This window comes from Molothrus ater, chromosome 20 (genome assembly GCF_012460135.2).
Source record: "Molothrus ater isolate BHLD 08-10-18 breed brown headed cowbird chromosome 20, BPBGC_Mater_1.1, whole genome shotgun sequence".
In the NCBI taxonomy this organism is placed as follows: Eukaryota; Metazoa; Chordata; class Aves; order Passeriformes; family Icteridae; genus Molothrus; species Molothrus ater.
The window spans coordinates 8,664,348-8,680,667 of record NC_050497.2 but is presented as its reverse complement, the minus strand read 5'-3'; the positions used below and the strand labels follow the sequence as shown (position 1 = coordinate 8,680,667).

The window sequence follows — 16,320 nt, the reverse complement described above, 5'->3', positions numbered from 1 at the left end:
ATCAACTGCCCCCGTCTCCCACCCGGCTGTCACAGATGCCAACGCCAAGGGACATTTAAATGTCACCTAAAACCAGCACAGCTACCCCCACACGAGAACCCGTCGGGGTGGGGGGTGACAAGCAGGGACAGCACTCCCACCTGGTCCCTGTGGCCACCCGGGCCAGCAGCTCCAGCCCCACCCAGGGGTCCCGCAGCCCCCCAGGTGAGCCGGGAGAGGTGACCCCAACATCCCCCATAGGGGCTGCCCCTCCTGCGGGGGTCCCACGGCCCGAATCCCCCCCAGGGCAGCGTGGTCCGTGCCCAGGTGCGGGGCAGGGCACAGGTGATGCTCGGGGAAGGGGCGGCCGGGCAGGTGCAGCATCCCCGGGCAGGTGCAGCATCCATGCCCCGGCAGGTGCAGCATCCATGCCCCGGCAGGTTCCTGTGCTGCTCTCGAGGTTTAGCAGAAAATGGCGTTGGGGAGAAAAGGGAGAGGAGGAGGGGGAGTGGGGAAAGGAAGAGCTGGACCTACTTGGGTGAGTTCTGTGCCCATCAGGATGAGGAAGCAGAGGGTCAGCAGCTTGCTTGCCGGTTGCATCTCTCGCAGCCCGTTCTAGGCAGCTCGCATACAGATCACCTCCGGGCGAGCCTCCCCTGCGCCGTCCCCGAGCCTCGCTGCCTCCTTTATTCTTATTAATATTTCAATTTATATATTAAAAAAAATTAAAAAAAAAAAAAGGACAACAAAACGCTATTAAAAAAAAAAAAAAAAAGACAAACGGCAAAAATAATAATTAAAAAACCAGCCTGATTTTGCGGGTGGCTCTCAGCACCCTCGGGAAGCGATGCCAGAAATCTGCTCAGCAGAGCCTTCACTTTGCATATTTATTGGGATCCCAGTTTCTCTCCTCTGCTCTCGGTGCTGGCTGTCTGGTAATTTATTTAATTTTTTTTTTTTTTTTTAATGGCTCCCCTGCTCCAAAGACATTTGCGAAGAGAAATTCGGCGGAGCACGCAGCGATTATCTCTGCTATTGCCAAAAGTTTGCCTGGAAAAGGGGGGTGATGGGGAGAGGACAGGGATTTAAAAAAAAAAAAAAAAAGAAAAAAAAAGAAAAAGAAAGGAATTGGTAGGGCTGGCTACTAGCAGGGGATGGCTGTGGAACAGGATGTGACATCAAGTAAGGCGGGGGAAATTTAACTAAACACGGCAAAGGGAGAGGGGGAAAAGCAGGCGCGGGAGCACGGCTGAGGCTGCGGGGACCCCACGGGGAGCAGGGGGTTAAAACCTTCCTTAACCCCATCCTTATTCCCATCCTGAACTGCATCCTTCATTCCCATCCTGAACCCTGTCCTTAATTCCCATCCTGAACCTCCTCCTTAATTCCCATAATGAACAGCATCCTTATCCCCATCCTTAACCCTATCCTTAATCTCATCTTTAACCCCATCCTTAACCCCATCCTGAACTGCATCCTTCATTCCCATCCTTAATTCCCATCCTGAACAGCATCCTTATCCCCATCCTTAACCCCATCCTTAACCCTATCCTTAATTCCCACTCTGAACTCCATCCTTATTCCCATCCTTAACCTCATCCTTAATTTCCCTCCTGAACCCCATCCTTAATTCCCTTCCTTAATTCCCCTCCTGAACCCCATCCTTAATCCCACCCTGAACCCCATCCTTGACCCCATCCTGAACCCCCTCCTTAATTCTCATCCTGAACCCCACCCTTAATTCCCATCCTTATTCCCATCCTTATTCCCATCCTTATTCCCATCCTCAATCCCACCCTGCACCCCTTCCCTGTGCTCCCCTGATCTCCGGGCATCCCTCAGGGCAAGGGGGGGTGCCCAGGGATCTGATCCCCCCCAAACCCCAAACCAGCCCCTGGGGGAGGCTCCCAGCTCCATCCCCTGCCCCGCTCAGCTCCCCAGGATTTGGGGGCAGCACGAGGACGTGAGAATCCTTTTGTCACACCCCAGCCTCACCTGTGGTGCCCCGGGGGCTGCAGGCGGTGCCCGCCCCTCCCTGGCAGCTCCTGCCCCCCATTTCTCTCTCACACGCCCCCCTGAATGCTTCCCAATCCCCAGTTTCTTGCAGGACCCCATAAATATTATGGAATATATCAGTGTGTGTTGCTGTGAGTGAAGAGCATCCCCCCCCTGCTCCAGAGATCATCTCTTGGTGATTATTTAATTCCACAACAGAAATTCCTTCCCAACAGGAATTCCCACAATTAGCAGAGCCCCCCAGCAGAGAATTTCCCCCTGATTGCTCCAGGGTTTCTTTATCTGGAGCCCTTGGCAGTGGAGCAGGACATGGGGTCTGTGCAGGGATGAGCTGATGCTTTCCAAGTTCTGCCATCACGGAACTCAGCAGGAACCAGGAAATTTGTGGCTGAGCCTCCATGGGGACAAAAAAGCTGAGAGCAAACTGGAAAAAAGCTTTCTGTGTTGTTTGCATCAGCAAATATTTAAGGGAAAGTTGTGGCAGCCCTTCCAGGAGGGTTTTAGCAGCTCCAGCCAAGGAATCATCCCATCCTTTTCAAGTGAGCTTGGAAAGGCAGCCCAGGGAGCAGCTGGGATGTCTGACTGTCCCACAGAGATCCCTCCTGAGACACTTCCCTCAGCACCTGCCTTTAAACTCGGTGCTTTAGAGCCCATAAAAGCTGAGGACTTTTAAAAAAAGCATTAAACTCCTCTTGACTTCATGGAGAGCAGCACAAGGAGGCCAAAAGCATCAGTGGAGCTCCGGGGTTTGAACACCTCCTCCCCTGGCACCTCGGGAGGTGTTTGATTACCACAGGCACCACCTTCCCCCTGGCAGGGATCACAGCAGGGCAAAAAAAAAATTCCCCATATTCAGAGGAAGGAGGAGGAGGAGGAGAGAGCTCCACATGGCTCTGTGGGTATTTCACTGTTTCAAGTGCCTTCAAAACCTACCTGAGCAGCTCCTCACCAAGCCTGGCCACGAGCCAGAGGCAGCACGGGGCTGCTGCAGCTCCAGGTGCAGCCAAGGCTTGAAATAGATGGGAGAGAGGCAGAACCCAGCAATGAGAGCTATTTCACATTAAAATGTTCAACAAAACAGCTCAACTCCACCTGGGAAGCTGCTGTGCCCATGGAGGATGATTTCAGCTTGGTTCAGACCTCAAAGGTGAAATCCCGGCTCGTTTTACACGGACAAGGCTCTGAAATGGACTTTTCCCAAAGCACCAAGGGGGAATCTCATTTTCCCCCCTCCTCGGGGTTTATACACATCCAGTTTTATTGACCTTCATGGCTTGCACTTGGGCAAAACCATCAGCCCTGCAACTGGTTTAATTTATTCCTCTTTTGAAGCATTTCTGAATGAATATCAACGGCCTCATTATTGAACTGGAGCTCCAGAGGGGGAGGCCCTGCATGGTCCATCCTCCAGGGAACAGCCCTGCCCCAGGGCGCTCCACTCCCAGGACAGAAATCAGAGAAACCAAGAGAAGCAAAAGGGGAAGAAAATATCACCCAGTGGGAACACAGCTCAGATCTTTTGATTCCAGCAGTGTCTTCCTCAGACTCTGAAAAACACCTCCTCGAAATTTGGAAGGAGTTCAAGGTCTGGAGAACCTCTGCCCGTGGAGTGTGACTAAAGAGGCTCTGGGAAAAGGGAGGGCTGGGAGGAGGCTGCTGGGGAAGCTTTCTGAACATGAAGGCTCTTTTATCTCCTAAAAAAAAAAAAAAACCCAGCAAAGCAAGAGTCCACAGTTTGGAGTAGAAATAGGGCCTGGGTTGTTTTTTGGGTTTTTTTTCCCCCTCAGGGGAGGAGAATCAAGCTGTGGAATAACTCAGAAGGCACGGTGCCCTCTGCAGCAGAGCCTGCCCAGAGCTGCATCCCTGCTCCTCCAGAAGGGAGAACAGAAGGACAGAAGGCTCCTCCCGTGAAACTCTGGCTGTGAGATGGAGGAGAGGAGGCAAAACCACATCTGCTTCCTCTTCTCCATGGATGGGATGAGGTGGAGGCCAGGACTTGGCTCTCCAGAGCCTGCTGTGCTCTGCAGCAGCTGCCCGGACACAGAAATGGACGGCAGGGAATGGCAGGGAATGGCAGGGAATGGCAGGGGATGGCAGGGATGGCAGGGGACAGCAGGGAAGGGCAGGGAATGGCAGGGGATGGCAGGGATGGCAGGGGACAGCAGGGAAGGGCAGGGACAGCAGGGAATGGCAGGGATGGCAGGGAAGGACAAGGGACATCAGGGGATGGCAGGGACAGTAGGGGAGAGCAGGGGATGGCAAGGAAGGGCAGGGGTCATCAGGGAAGGGCAGGGGACAGCAGGGGATGGCAGGGACAGCAGTGACATCAGGGGATGGCAGGGAAGGGTAGGGGACATCAGGGGACGGCAGGAAATGGCAGGGGAGGGCAGGGGACACCAGAGAATGGCAGAGGACATCAGGGGATGGCAGGGAAGGGCAGGGGACATTAGGAAAGGGCAGGGGACATCAGGGGATGGTGGGGACAGCAGGCAGCCCCTTCCTCTTTGCTGGAAGCCAGAAGCACCTGCAGGGCTTTGTCACACCCCTGTCCCTGTCCTTTACAGCTCCTCCCTTCTGTCCCAGTGACCTCCCAGCCCCTCCCGGGCACATCCCGAATTCCCAGCTGGTTTCACACCAGTTCCCTTGCGCTGCTGTGTCGTGTGTTTTCCTCTCCTTTCTGCCACACTTGTGGCTTTCCCCCCCCTCACCAAATCCTTTAGTCCGAGCCTCACAGCTGGAAATTTTGGTTTTGCTGCTTCTGAAGAGCAGAACGCTGCTTTTCATGGGCTTTTCATTATCCAAATAATTCAAGGAGCTGAGCAAAGGAGATAAAACCCCACACCAGGCATACCTGAGCTGTCTGAGGCAGCTCCTCTGCAAACATCCCCTCCCTGCCTGGCACTTTAAAGTTGTTTTTTGCACCTCTGAAAGGAAATTAATTCCACATTAGCGGCTTTTAAAGGGTCTTTGCAGCTTCCCAGCAGCCCTGAACCCACACACGAGGATCATCACCACCATAACAAACTGCTGCCCAAGAGAATCCCCCGGGTTTTGGGCACCTGGAGGGAATCCACGCATTTTTGTACCAACAAATGGGGTCAAGGAGGATCAGAACCCACAGCAGAGCCCGAGGCGCCCAGGCAGGTTTGGCTGCGCAGCTCTGCCTGATCTCTTCTAAAACAGCAACTCCTGCCTTGCTTGGGAGGGATTTCAGTGGGAAAAAGAGGTGGGAAAGGTGAGGCTCGAGTGGTTTAGCAGAGTTTACCTGTAAGAGGCTGAGGGCTGAGTTTCCATGGTGCTTCTGGAGGGCAGCTCTTGAGTGGAATGCAGGATTTGCTGCCACTCAGGGTTCTGCCAGTCTCGGAGTTTTTCCAAATAGTGGAAAGGTGCAAAAAGCCACAGATGAAAAGATAAAATAAAATATAAAATAAAGTAAAATAAAATAAAATATAAAATAAAATAAAAATAATAAAATAAAATAAAATAAATAAAATAAAATATAAAATAAAGTAAAATAAAATATAAAATAAAATAAAATAAAATAAAATAAAATAAATAAAAAATAAAATAAAATAAAATAAAATAAAATAAAATAAAATAAAATAAAATAAAATAAAATAAAATAAAATAAATTAAAATAAAAAAATAAAATAAAATATAAAATAAGGTAAAATAAAATAAAATAAATTAAAATAAAATAAAATAAAATAAAATAAAATAAAATAAAATAAAATAAAATAAAATAAAATAAAATAAAATATGACCAATAATCCCTGAATTTCCAGGAGTGCTACTGGCTCAAAGGGAAGAAAGTGCAGAGAGAAGCTTCTGTTGATAAAGCCCCAAGTTTGCCCTGGTTTGGGTTCAGTTTTCAGCCACCTGCTGAGAACTCTGGAGTCAATCTCAGCCTTTCCCAGGGCCCAGATTGCACATTGGACCATATACCCCGAAATGTTTTTATTTAATTGGAGCCCACATTATGCTGCCTGCATATGGTGACACACACATTTCATTTTATGGAGCAGATGCTGCTTTGCTGTTGAGGATGTAATATACTGAGTACATCAAGCACCGTTTGGGCTGGGGGAGCTGCAGTGTTTTTTAGCTCTGATTAGCCTTAATTTGAAACCTGATTTCCCAAGGAAATGAAGCCTGTGACATCCCCCTCTGGATGCATGCCCATGGATGCTGGGTGTCCATTTGCTTGGCCATCATTCTCCTATTTTTATTTTTTTCCCAGAGCTCCAGGGTGTGTTTCAATGGAATGGGGGAAAATTGAGATTTTTTTTCCCTCCTCAAATGACTCCATGCGGGAGATTAATTTACAACACAAGTTCATGAGTCTGGGGAAACTGAGCTGACCCAGCACTTTCCCCTAAACCGCTCTGTAAATGAGAGAGATAAGGGTAGGAAGCACCAAAAATCAGGCTGAGTTCTGCTCTACCCAAGGCCAAAAGCCCATCTCAGTTGTAATTAGGAGCTGAATAAAGTCCAGAGGGGATTTCAGCTTTGCTGACCTCCCTGTGGCTCGTCCTCTGCTTCCCAATTCATCCCACAGATACCAGCGCTGCTGCTGCTCCCAGGCAATCCCAAACCTGGGATCTGAGAGGAATGGTGGATTTGTCTTTCCAAACAAGCTCTGGGTCTGCTGGTAGATAAAAGCAGCACTGGGAGGTAAAAGAAACAATGGGAAGGATTCCACTGATTGATGAAAAGATATCTGCTTTTACAAATAAACTTGAGCTTTGCTGATAAATGAAATTAGACATTGCAAGATGAAAGAAACAATGGAGAAGGAAAAAGCCTAAATTCCATTAGAATTAAAAATTAAAAGGGAGGGTTATACATTAGAGGGGAATCAGGTGTTCTGGGAAGTCTGAACCTTTCAAGTACCTCAGCCAGTGGGGAAAAACCCCTAAATTCTGTAAGAATTAAACATTAAAAGGGAGGGTTGTACATTAGGGGGGAATCTTCAGTATCAGGCGTTCTGGGAAGTCTGAACCTCTCAAGTACCTCAGCCAATGGGGAAAAAACCCTAAATTCTGTAAAAAATAGAAATTTAAAGGGAGAGTTATACATTACCAGAAAATCTCTGTTATCAGGTGTTCTGGGAACCTCTCAAGTACCTCAGCCAATGGGGAAAGAGAGAAGGGAAATGGAGCTGGAAATTGGGATAAAAAGGAGGCTGCATCCTCCAAAAATTGGAGACACCCCAGGGGAATGCCCCATGGCCTCTCCCTTAATTGGAATAAATTAAATGGGCTCCTTTTTCTCCTTTTTGCTCATAAACCTCTGGCGCTTGTGGATTAATCTTCCTGACAGATCTGCGACCGAGCCCCGGTTCTGCCCCCTCCCAGCTGAGTTCCAGGGCATCAGCAGAGCTGTGCCAGGAGCCAGCGGGGCACAGCTGGGCTGGAACAATTCTGGGAGCAGAATTCCCGCAGAATTCCTGCGGCTGATGCTCTCCCCTGATGCTCCACAGCCAAAAACCTCGGGAGAAGAGGCAGCAGCCACCCCTGCAACCCCTCCCCAGCTGGCACAAACTGCAGCTCGGTCCTTGCTCAGGGCCCAGCCACGGTGGCACCTTCACCCCATGCATCTCCAGAGCTTGGGGCAGAGTTCAGGGCAGATTTCTGTGGCTCTGTGGCAGGACAGGAGGGGCCCAGCTGTGCCCACCCCAGGCTGATGCCAGCACCCCCGAGCCCTGCCCAGCCCCAGATTCATGAACTCTGCCGGGATCCGGTGCCAAAGCCGGCCATAAACAGCACTTAGCGATGCATAATATATGAAAATGGCTCATGCTGAGCTTTTAGATGGAGAAGGGCCTTTTTCCTCCCTCTTAATACTATTATAACATTCTCTTGCAGCCACGGAAGCACTGTCATAAATATTTAAAAGGAGGTTGAAAAGACCCAGCCTGTGAGGTTTGAATATTTATGGCCACCAAACCCTCGACCTTTAGATTTAGGGTGCAGCATACATAAACCAGCCTTATTTAACTGTACACCACAGGTCGCCTGGGGATCAAATCTGAGCTGAAACCTTGGAAGCATTTAGCACTTTTAAGGTTTCTAGTGGTAAACAGAGTGCCATAAATAGGGATTTCAGGCAGGGAGAGGAGTGGTGGGCAAGGCTGAGCACAGGGCTGGGATTCCCAAGGCACAAATTCCCCCTGAGCCTCGATTTTCCAGCATCTGAAGCACAGTGAGAAACAGCAATGGGATAAATGAACAAAAGCTGGCTGAGCTGGTAGATGCAGAGAAAAATGAAATATCAGGAATAACAGGGATCACTTGGCTTGGGGGTTTCCTCCAGCCAGTTCTGCTGCTGTGGATTTGTCCCACTACAGTGCTGGGTGCCTGTAAGGCTCAGCTTGGTGTGCTCAGCCAAAGCCGGGCCTCAGCTCCTTCATTCAGGATTTTCCAGCAGCCCTGGTGCTGTTGAATGCTTCAATCAGAGCCAATCAGAGATTTTCAGAGCCCCTGTGCTTCCCAGCTGGCGTGGAGTTGTTGTTTGTTCCATTTTTTTGGGAGAATTATGACTCACGCTCGGCGCTGTCGAGTTAAAGCCTCGCGTTCCCTCTGCTCATCATCCCAACGCTTTCCTCCTCAAAATCCAGGCTGAAACGGGCCTGATCCCATCCTGAACAGGGATAAAAAGGGGGAACCTCCCTCCTCTGCACCCCAGGAAAATCCCCACAAACTGGGCAGGGAGGACAAAGGAGCTGCTGGGAGCCAGGGCTGGACTTGCACAGAGCCACGGTGGATGCACAGCATCCATGGATTTGTGGTATTTATTTGGTTAGGGTAAGGCAGGAGCCTCTCAGAAGCTCAAAAGCCCTTCAGATCTATCTGCAGTCAGCACTTTGAAAGGCTCCTCTGATGTATTTGCATATTTAAAAATAAGAGGGAGGCGAGGAGATGAAAGGGAGGAGCTGGTGCAAGGCAAGGGCTGCCCTGCAGACCCCACAAAGGTGGCACCTGCTGAAATCCCATCCAAACTACAGAGAAAAGGCAAAACCTGTGGATTTAAAAATCCACTTTAGTTCGGTTTTGGCCTACTCCTGCCCTCTCTTTTTTTTTCCCCTCCAGATTTTGGTTGTTTTTCCTCCCAGAGCACGTGGCAGGGCTGGGGCTGCAGGTGTGAGTGGTGGGATTTTGGCAGCTCCTGCTTTATCTGGAGCCTGTGTGTCACCAGCCCAGGGATGAGCAGGGAGCAAGGCTCCAGAGCTGCTCACAGCTTGATGGGGCTGGTGACAAATGCTGGTGGCTCCGTTTGGGCTGTCACACTCTGAACTCAGGGACACCAGACGGTGATGCCACCTCCAGCCCTCGCTTCGCAGCTGAATTTTGGTGTGTTTTGTTCTGCCCTCTCTCCATCTTTCCCATCCAGCCAGCTGCCAGGGATAATCCATGGGGCAAATGTGCTTTCAGGGCTTTCCTGCTGATGAAGTTTTCCATGATTTGCTGCTCCTGTGCCACAGAGCTGGATTAATTACAGCACTAACGACTGTCTACCAGGTGCCTGTCACAAATTAGCTGTGGGAACTGGACAGCACTTCCCTGATATTCCCAGTTTCCTGCTCTGGAACTGCTCCTGCTGCTCCATTAGCTGGAAAATAAACAAACCCACAGCCAAGCTGGCTGTGTGCCCGCTGCTGGGAACCTGCTGGAAAAGGAGGAAGATCCAATATTGCAATTAATAATCCACTGGGCTGTTTGGGGAAGTGTTCCAGTGTCTGCAGCCCTTTGCAGTGGGTTCAGAGCTGCCTTTCAGAGCCAGCCAAAAGCTGCTGGGGACAATCCCAAGCTTGCTCCCTGTGGAGAGCCACCAGGATCTGCCTTTCTCCTCCTGTTAACGTCCCCCAGGACTGCTGACAGCTCCAGGGGAAGCAGGGACAGCTGCTCCCCTCTTCCCATCTCATTTCCTCATGCAGGTGTTGTCTTTCCTCTTCCTCAGAGAAGCTTTGTGCCATCCCAAGCCCGGACTGAAAATCCCTTGGTGAGCACAACCAGGTTGCACCTTTGGGTGCTCACAGCCTGGAGCCTTCACTTGGGCCTTTCAATCCAATCCCATGAGGGTTTTTTAAAAGGAAATAACCTCAAAATCCCTCTCCAGTTTGGATGGTGCCAGGGTTCCTGGGGGTGGAGCTGGCACGGAGGCAAGGCTGCTGCTTGTCCTTGCTTCCCCAGGAAACTGCTGCCTGCCAAAGCAGCCAGGGATGGTTCCTGCAGCCTGGGGAGCCAGAAAAACAAACTGGAATGATGGGGTTTGTGTGGAAATAATTGGGAGATGCCCAGATGGGAAGAGCTGTGTGGATCACTACAGGATTTAGGGGGTGTGAGAAGGATTAATGTGGGAGGGGCTGTAGGATGCAAAGAAACCTGTCCTGGCTTTTGGGGGATTCAAATTGTTGGGTCAAGCTCTCATTTGGGGTGAAAAAGGCAAAGAAAGCTCCTGAATAGGTGGAACCAGAGGTGTTTATGTCCCCAGAGGATGTGTCCCTCTCCTGGTGCTTTTGGGAGCCTCTTTAGGAAACTTGGCAGAGGGAAATGTTCCCTCAGAGCCACAAAATGTTTTCCTCAGAGCCACCCAAGGTGCACTGGGGAATCCTGGATTTGGGAATGTTCTCTCCATTCCCTTGTGTGTTCAGCAATCCTGGCTCCTGCTCCTGCTGCTTGTGCAGGATTTCTCTCACTCCATCCCCATCCCTGAACCTGCTGGGCAGGCAGGGAGCTCTGGGAATCTCAGAGACACCCGAGCACCCATCCCTCTCTCCCTCCCCAACAGCTGGCCCAGGATCTGTGGGTTTGCTGCTCCAGCTCCCTGAATTTTCCTCCCCTGCCTGGAAAGGAGCAGGGATGGAGTTGAGGCAGGAAGGGCAAGGTTATGTCCCTCATCAAAGCCAACTTTGTGGGTGTTTGGCTGGGAGCTGCCGCTGTTTATTGTGCAATCATCACTTTAAACCCTCTCCTTTTCCTCTTCCCCAGTAACCCAAACGGAGCAATAAAAATCCAGCCCGAGGAGGACAAACAATTCCCTTTATGGTCTATCCCTGGGCCTGATTTCTTGCTGGTGGAAATCTCCATGGGAGCATCCCAGCTTCTCTGCACTGCCTGGGGACGGGGAGCAGGCCAGGGCCACCCCAAGGCTCTGCTGCCACCCTGCCTGGGGTGACAGTGCCCAAGGTGGCACCTGAGAGGCCCTGAAGGTCATCTCAGAGCAATCCCAGCCAAGCCACCTCTCATGGTCTCTAGCTGGTCAGAGTGACCTGAGATGTGTTAAAGTCTCTTTTCCTGGCCTGGCACTTGAAGAAGGAGTCAGAGCTCTTCTATTCTCATGCTCAAGGTTGTTTATTGTATCTTAGCTATAAAATTCTTTCTCCTGTCCAGCTGAGGTCTGCTCAGCAGGACAGTTCCAGGCACTCTGCCTGCCCTGGGGGCGGTGTTATCTTTTTATACTAAAAACTCTGTGTACAATATTTACAATTATTTCCAGTACCTATCACCTGTGTTAGACAGTGAGCTTCTACTCTAAACCAATCCCAAAGTGCCACCATCACAGCAGAAGATGGAGGCCAAGAAGAAGAAGGAGAAAGGCTGGACATGCCCAGATTCCTCCATCTTGCCCCCTGAACCCCCATTCTAAAAACCCCAAAAATCCCTTTTTCACCCTGTGATAAATTCACTGCCATTCTACTTAAACTGTTGTGGCTTGCAGATCTTCATGTAAGGTTGGTGATTTGCTCCATGGGTCATAATCCAACCCACAGGGGGTCTTGGGCTCTGTGCCAGGGTCTCTGAGCCCCCTGGCAGGGGTTGGGGCAGTCCAGGACAGCCAGAGGGATGTCCTGAACTACAACAGCCACCTGCCAAAACCTCTCCAGTCTGACACTGGGCCTGGTTCCCTTCCCTGTCCTCGGGGACAATGAAGAGCTAAGGCCACCAAGGGAGCTAAACTGTTGTTTTCACTGCCTCAAAGGCACTGCAAGAGCCGTGTTCTTTTAAAAATTAAACGCTCGCATCCAGTTGTATTTGCACTGAGTAATGTCCTTATCCCATGCAATCACTTCAAATCACTGTTTTTCAAATCCTCTGGGGCATCTGCAGCGAGCAGAGGGCCCAGGTCAAATGTGAAGCTCCTGGCTTGTTTGGGAAAGGCTGTGGCAGCGTTGCCATTGCATTAATGAGCCGTGTAAATCCCAGCCAGTTGTTAAAGAACAGAGTGGGGAGAAGGAGGAGAAGGCAGCAGGGACTTTCCACCCTTTCTCCAGAGAGCTTTGCAGCTACAAGGAAATGTGTGTCAGTGCTGGCACTCGCCAGCTTGGGGGACATAAGGTTCCCATCCAAATATTGCTTCTGCAGAGGCTCTGGCTGCTCCCGAGAGATTCCCGTGGAAATTCGGAAAGCCCGGACTCAGGCTGCCTTTGGAGGCACTCACAGGAATATTTTTAGTTATTAAATAAGAAATAAAAGAGGCAAGAAGTGGGTGGAGAGAGAGCCAGGTTGCTGTGAGTGCTCCCTGCAGGGCTGGGGTGATGGGGCCTGGCTCTGCTGGCTGTCACCGGCTCCCAAAAGCACAGGGACATTTCTTGGTGTGTCACTCACCCCTCAGACTGCACAGGATGAAATCCCAGCCCTGGGAGGGTTCCTCAGCTCCTCAGAACGCTCTGTTATTGTGTTAATATCAAAGGGAAGGAGGCTGGGTAACTGGACATATGGCTTGGCTGGAGCTGTGGGTTTTTCCTGCTGTCTCCCTTTCCTCTCCATCTGTCCCGAGAGGCAACGGCCTCTGCTTTTCACAGCCCTGCTCTGAAGAATTCCTGCCTTTGCCATTCCATGCCTGGGCGAGCTCCTTTCCCCTGCAGGCACTGGGGCTGGCTGGGTCTGGGCCCCTCCAGGGGTCATTTAACAGCTGGGGAAGCATCAGATATCCCACCCAGAGCAGGATCCAACCCCTGCCCAGGAGTCTCCTGTCCTGCTCTAGGACAAATCCCTGCTGCTTATCCACAGGCACTGAAGGTAAACAGTTCCTGGATCAGGAATGATTTGGGGGGGTTATTCTCTGTTTTTCATCCCTGCTCATGTGAAATATTTATATTTCCTATCCATTTCATCCAGGAGCCTTGGTTCTCACTGCTTGTCCTCTGCAGAAGCTTGGCCTGACCTGTCCAGCTGAAATCTGTATTTGCTGCAGATGGCTCAAAATCCTAAACCAGCCTCATGCCCTGAAAACACAAACCAGGAGGTGTAAGGCACATTTGTCACCTCAGTTACCATTTTCCTGAGCCATCTTTACTGAATTAATGCAATTAGGGAATGGTTTGGGTTGGAAGGGACCTTCAAGACACCTCCCACTGGCCCAGGCTGCTCCAAGCCCCATCCAACCTGGCCTTGGACACTTCCAGGGATCCAGGGGCAGCCACAGCTTCTCTGGGCCTCCCCACTCTCCCAGGGAAGGGGAACACCCTCATGGTGTCCCTCCCTGCAGTTTCCCTTGGGATACCACGAGCAGAGGTGTTTTGGGAGCTTTGTGTTTTGATAAAGCAAGTGAGATCAAAAATAAATCGTTAATAACGACCCACATCTATCACGGATAAACAAATTGGTTATTTCTAAATCTGGCTTGGACTGTTTCAGGTTTTAAATGCTGTAACCAAAAAGAAAAGCACCGATTTGTTCTGCATTTATGGGGTGCTCCTCAGCTCTGTCCCTCCCAACACTCCCAGACAGGGACCCTCAGGGGGGAACACAGCACACAGGGAGAGAGTTTGTTCCTGTACCAAAGAACACTTGGAGAAGCTTTGGAAAAACAGCTCTAAAAGCTGGGGGCTGGGCTGATTGTGACAAAAGGGACTTGGAACTGAGGTGAATCATGCCCAGGCTCCACACGTGAGCCGGATGGAAACGTCACCCCCACCACCACGAGCTCACATCACCTGAGCTCTGAGGGACAGGGATCCAAAACAAGGGAAAAAACCCCACAAATCTCACCCAGCAACACTGGGACAGCGTTCTCCCTCCTCTCCTCACTGCCAGCAGGGCATTGTTTAGATCATTTATGGAGGAGCTGGGTTTGCTTCCCCTGGCTGGAATCACTCATCCAGGGGGGGAGAGCGTGACGATATTTCATGCCTGGGTGATCTGCCTTGTGAAGGAAATGAGGCTTACATGGTGCTGGGGCTCAGCTGCTCCTCATCTCCTGACCAGACACATTTCCAGGGCTCATCATTGTCACCAACACAAATGTGCAGAGCCCTGTGCACCAGGCAGCTGCTGCCAAGTGCATTCCCTTTTTGTGGGAATTCCCTTTGTGCTGGTCCTGGAGGAGCCAAGGTGGGAGCTGAGAAATGAGGGTGCCTAAATAGGGGATTTAGGGCCTTGATTCCCATTTTGGCTCAGCCGCCTGTGATTCCCAGTGAATTCCCTACTCCAGAACAGAGCATCTCTGGGGGTGCAGCTCCTGCTTTTCCCTTCTTTTTGGGGTGACCAAAGAGGGGCAGAGCAGTGAGAGACCCCAAATCACTGGGCCATGATGGAGATGTTGGCCTGGCCAGTGAGTTCGGGGTGGTTACAGCTGCACCAGAGCAGCAACTTCTCATTCTTAAATGCTTAAATTCTTCTCATTCTCACCTCTTCCAATCAACTCCACATCAGAAGCCCCTCACTTTATGTCCACTGAGGTGGGGATGCAGGAAGGGCATGGCCAGGGTGGGCTTGTCCATAGGAAAAAAAGAGGTTGGGAAAGTGAAAACAAAAATCCTGCTCCAATGTCCTTCCCTTGCTCCTAAGCCAGCACCCCTGGAGCTCTGCTGATCCTTTTCATCCCCATCCATTTCCCGTGGCAGGTCCTGAGCAAGAAGGATTGGTGACTTAGGAAAGAGGGGAAAAAATCCCTCTGCAAAAGGCAGAGGTTTTACTGCTCCAGCCCTTGCTAAATGAAGCTGTTGTACACTTTGCTCTGCAGCCAGATGGAACGTGCTGGGCTGTGGTTTGACTTCCCCAATCCCTCCATCACCACAAACCCCACAGCAAACCCCGTTTGTTCCACTGAGCTCCCTCTGACCTCCCTGTAGGGATCCAGTCCCTCCCCATCCCTGCCAGGTTCTCCTCCTTGTTTTGGGGCTGCCACTTGCAAATCCCTGCACTGACACCCAAGCCCTGAGGTTTTTGTTTAAAACAGGCTGGAGTGAGGCAGACAAATGTTTCATTTTTGAGCTGCTGCACGTTTGGGTTGTGGTGTTTGGAATGGGCTGAGGCCTGCAGAGGGACAGGGACATTCTGCTCTTTGATGAGGCAGTGTGAGGGCAGAGGGGCACTCCAGACTGGGTGGTGTCTGCTGAGTTGCCTTTTGCTGGCATTCAGTGATTGCCTGTGCCATCAACTGTAGGGAATTTCTCTGCTTTCCAGATGTGCTTTTTAGCTCCATTTCTCCCAACCATGCAGACATATGGAGGGCTGGCCTACTTCAGAGTACTGTTCCCTGACACTTCATGACTGCTTTTTGTATAAATGAAAGGATTTAATGAACTATGACTTAAATTTAGTGTGCTTTCTAACTCTTCCCTCAGTCTTTGCTTCGTGCAAGGACTCAAACCCCACAGCAAACCCCGTTTGTTCCACTGAGCTCCCTCTGACCTCCCTGTAGGGATCCAATCCCTCCCCATCCCTGCCAGGTTCTCCTCCTTGTTTTGGGGCTGCCACTTGCAAATCCCTGCACTGACACCCAAGCCCTGAGGTTTTTGTTTAAACCAGGCTGGAGTGAGGCAGACAAATGTTTCATTTTTGAGCTGCTGCACGTTTGGGTTGTGGTGTTTGGAATGGGCTGAGGCCTGCAGAGGGACAGGGCCATTCTGCTGTTTGGGACAACAGGCCCAGGCAATAAAAAAAGGGTTTTTTTAGGAGGACAAGATCCTATTTACAACTGGGATTTTAAAATAAACATGGGGTGGGGTGAACCTGAGCAACAGCACAGGGTGAGGTGTCAGAATGTTGGAACCAACCAATGATCAATTCAATTGATTGCTGCTCCTCTGGCACCCGAGAAACGGAATAACAGCACAAAATTCTGTTTTCTCTGCTGGCTTCACTGGCTTTGAAACGCCACTACCCCTCCTTTGCCTGGGAATTGGGTTTGGGGATGTTTTGGCATTGGTGGATGCCCACTGCAGCATCCTGGGGTGTGTTGGTGGCAGAGGGATGTCCCCTGAGGGGTCACAGCCCTCTGCACTCATGGCCACCCCCAAAACGCCAACACAAACAGCAAGGCTGGAGAAACCCTGGAATTCCCATTCCTGGAGTGATTCCAACCCTTAGAATGGAGCCA

General features: G+C 50.8%; 1 protein-coding gene across 1 annotated transcript in view; it reads right to left on the bottom strand.

Moving 5' to 3' along the window:
* The window catches only part of OLFM1 (olfactomedin 1), a 36,089-nt gene extending 35,049 nt beyond the window's left edge, over positions 1-1,040 (bottom strand). The window contains exon 1 of the mRNA XM_036394033.2: positions 514-1,040. Within this exon, the coding sequence (XP_036249926.1) occupies positions 514-579 (66 nt within the window). The 5' untranslated portion in view covers positions 580-1,040. The remainder of the gene's footprint in view (positions 1-513) is intronic.
* Positions 1,041-16,320: the final 15,280 nt, after the last annotated feature.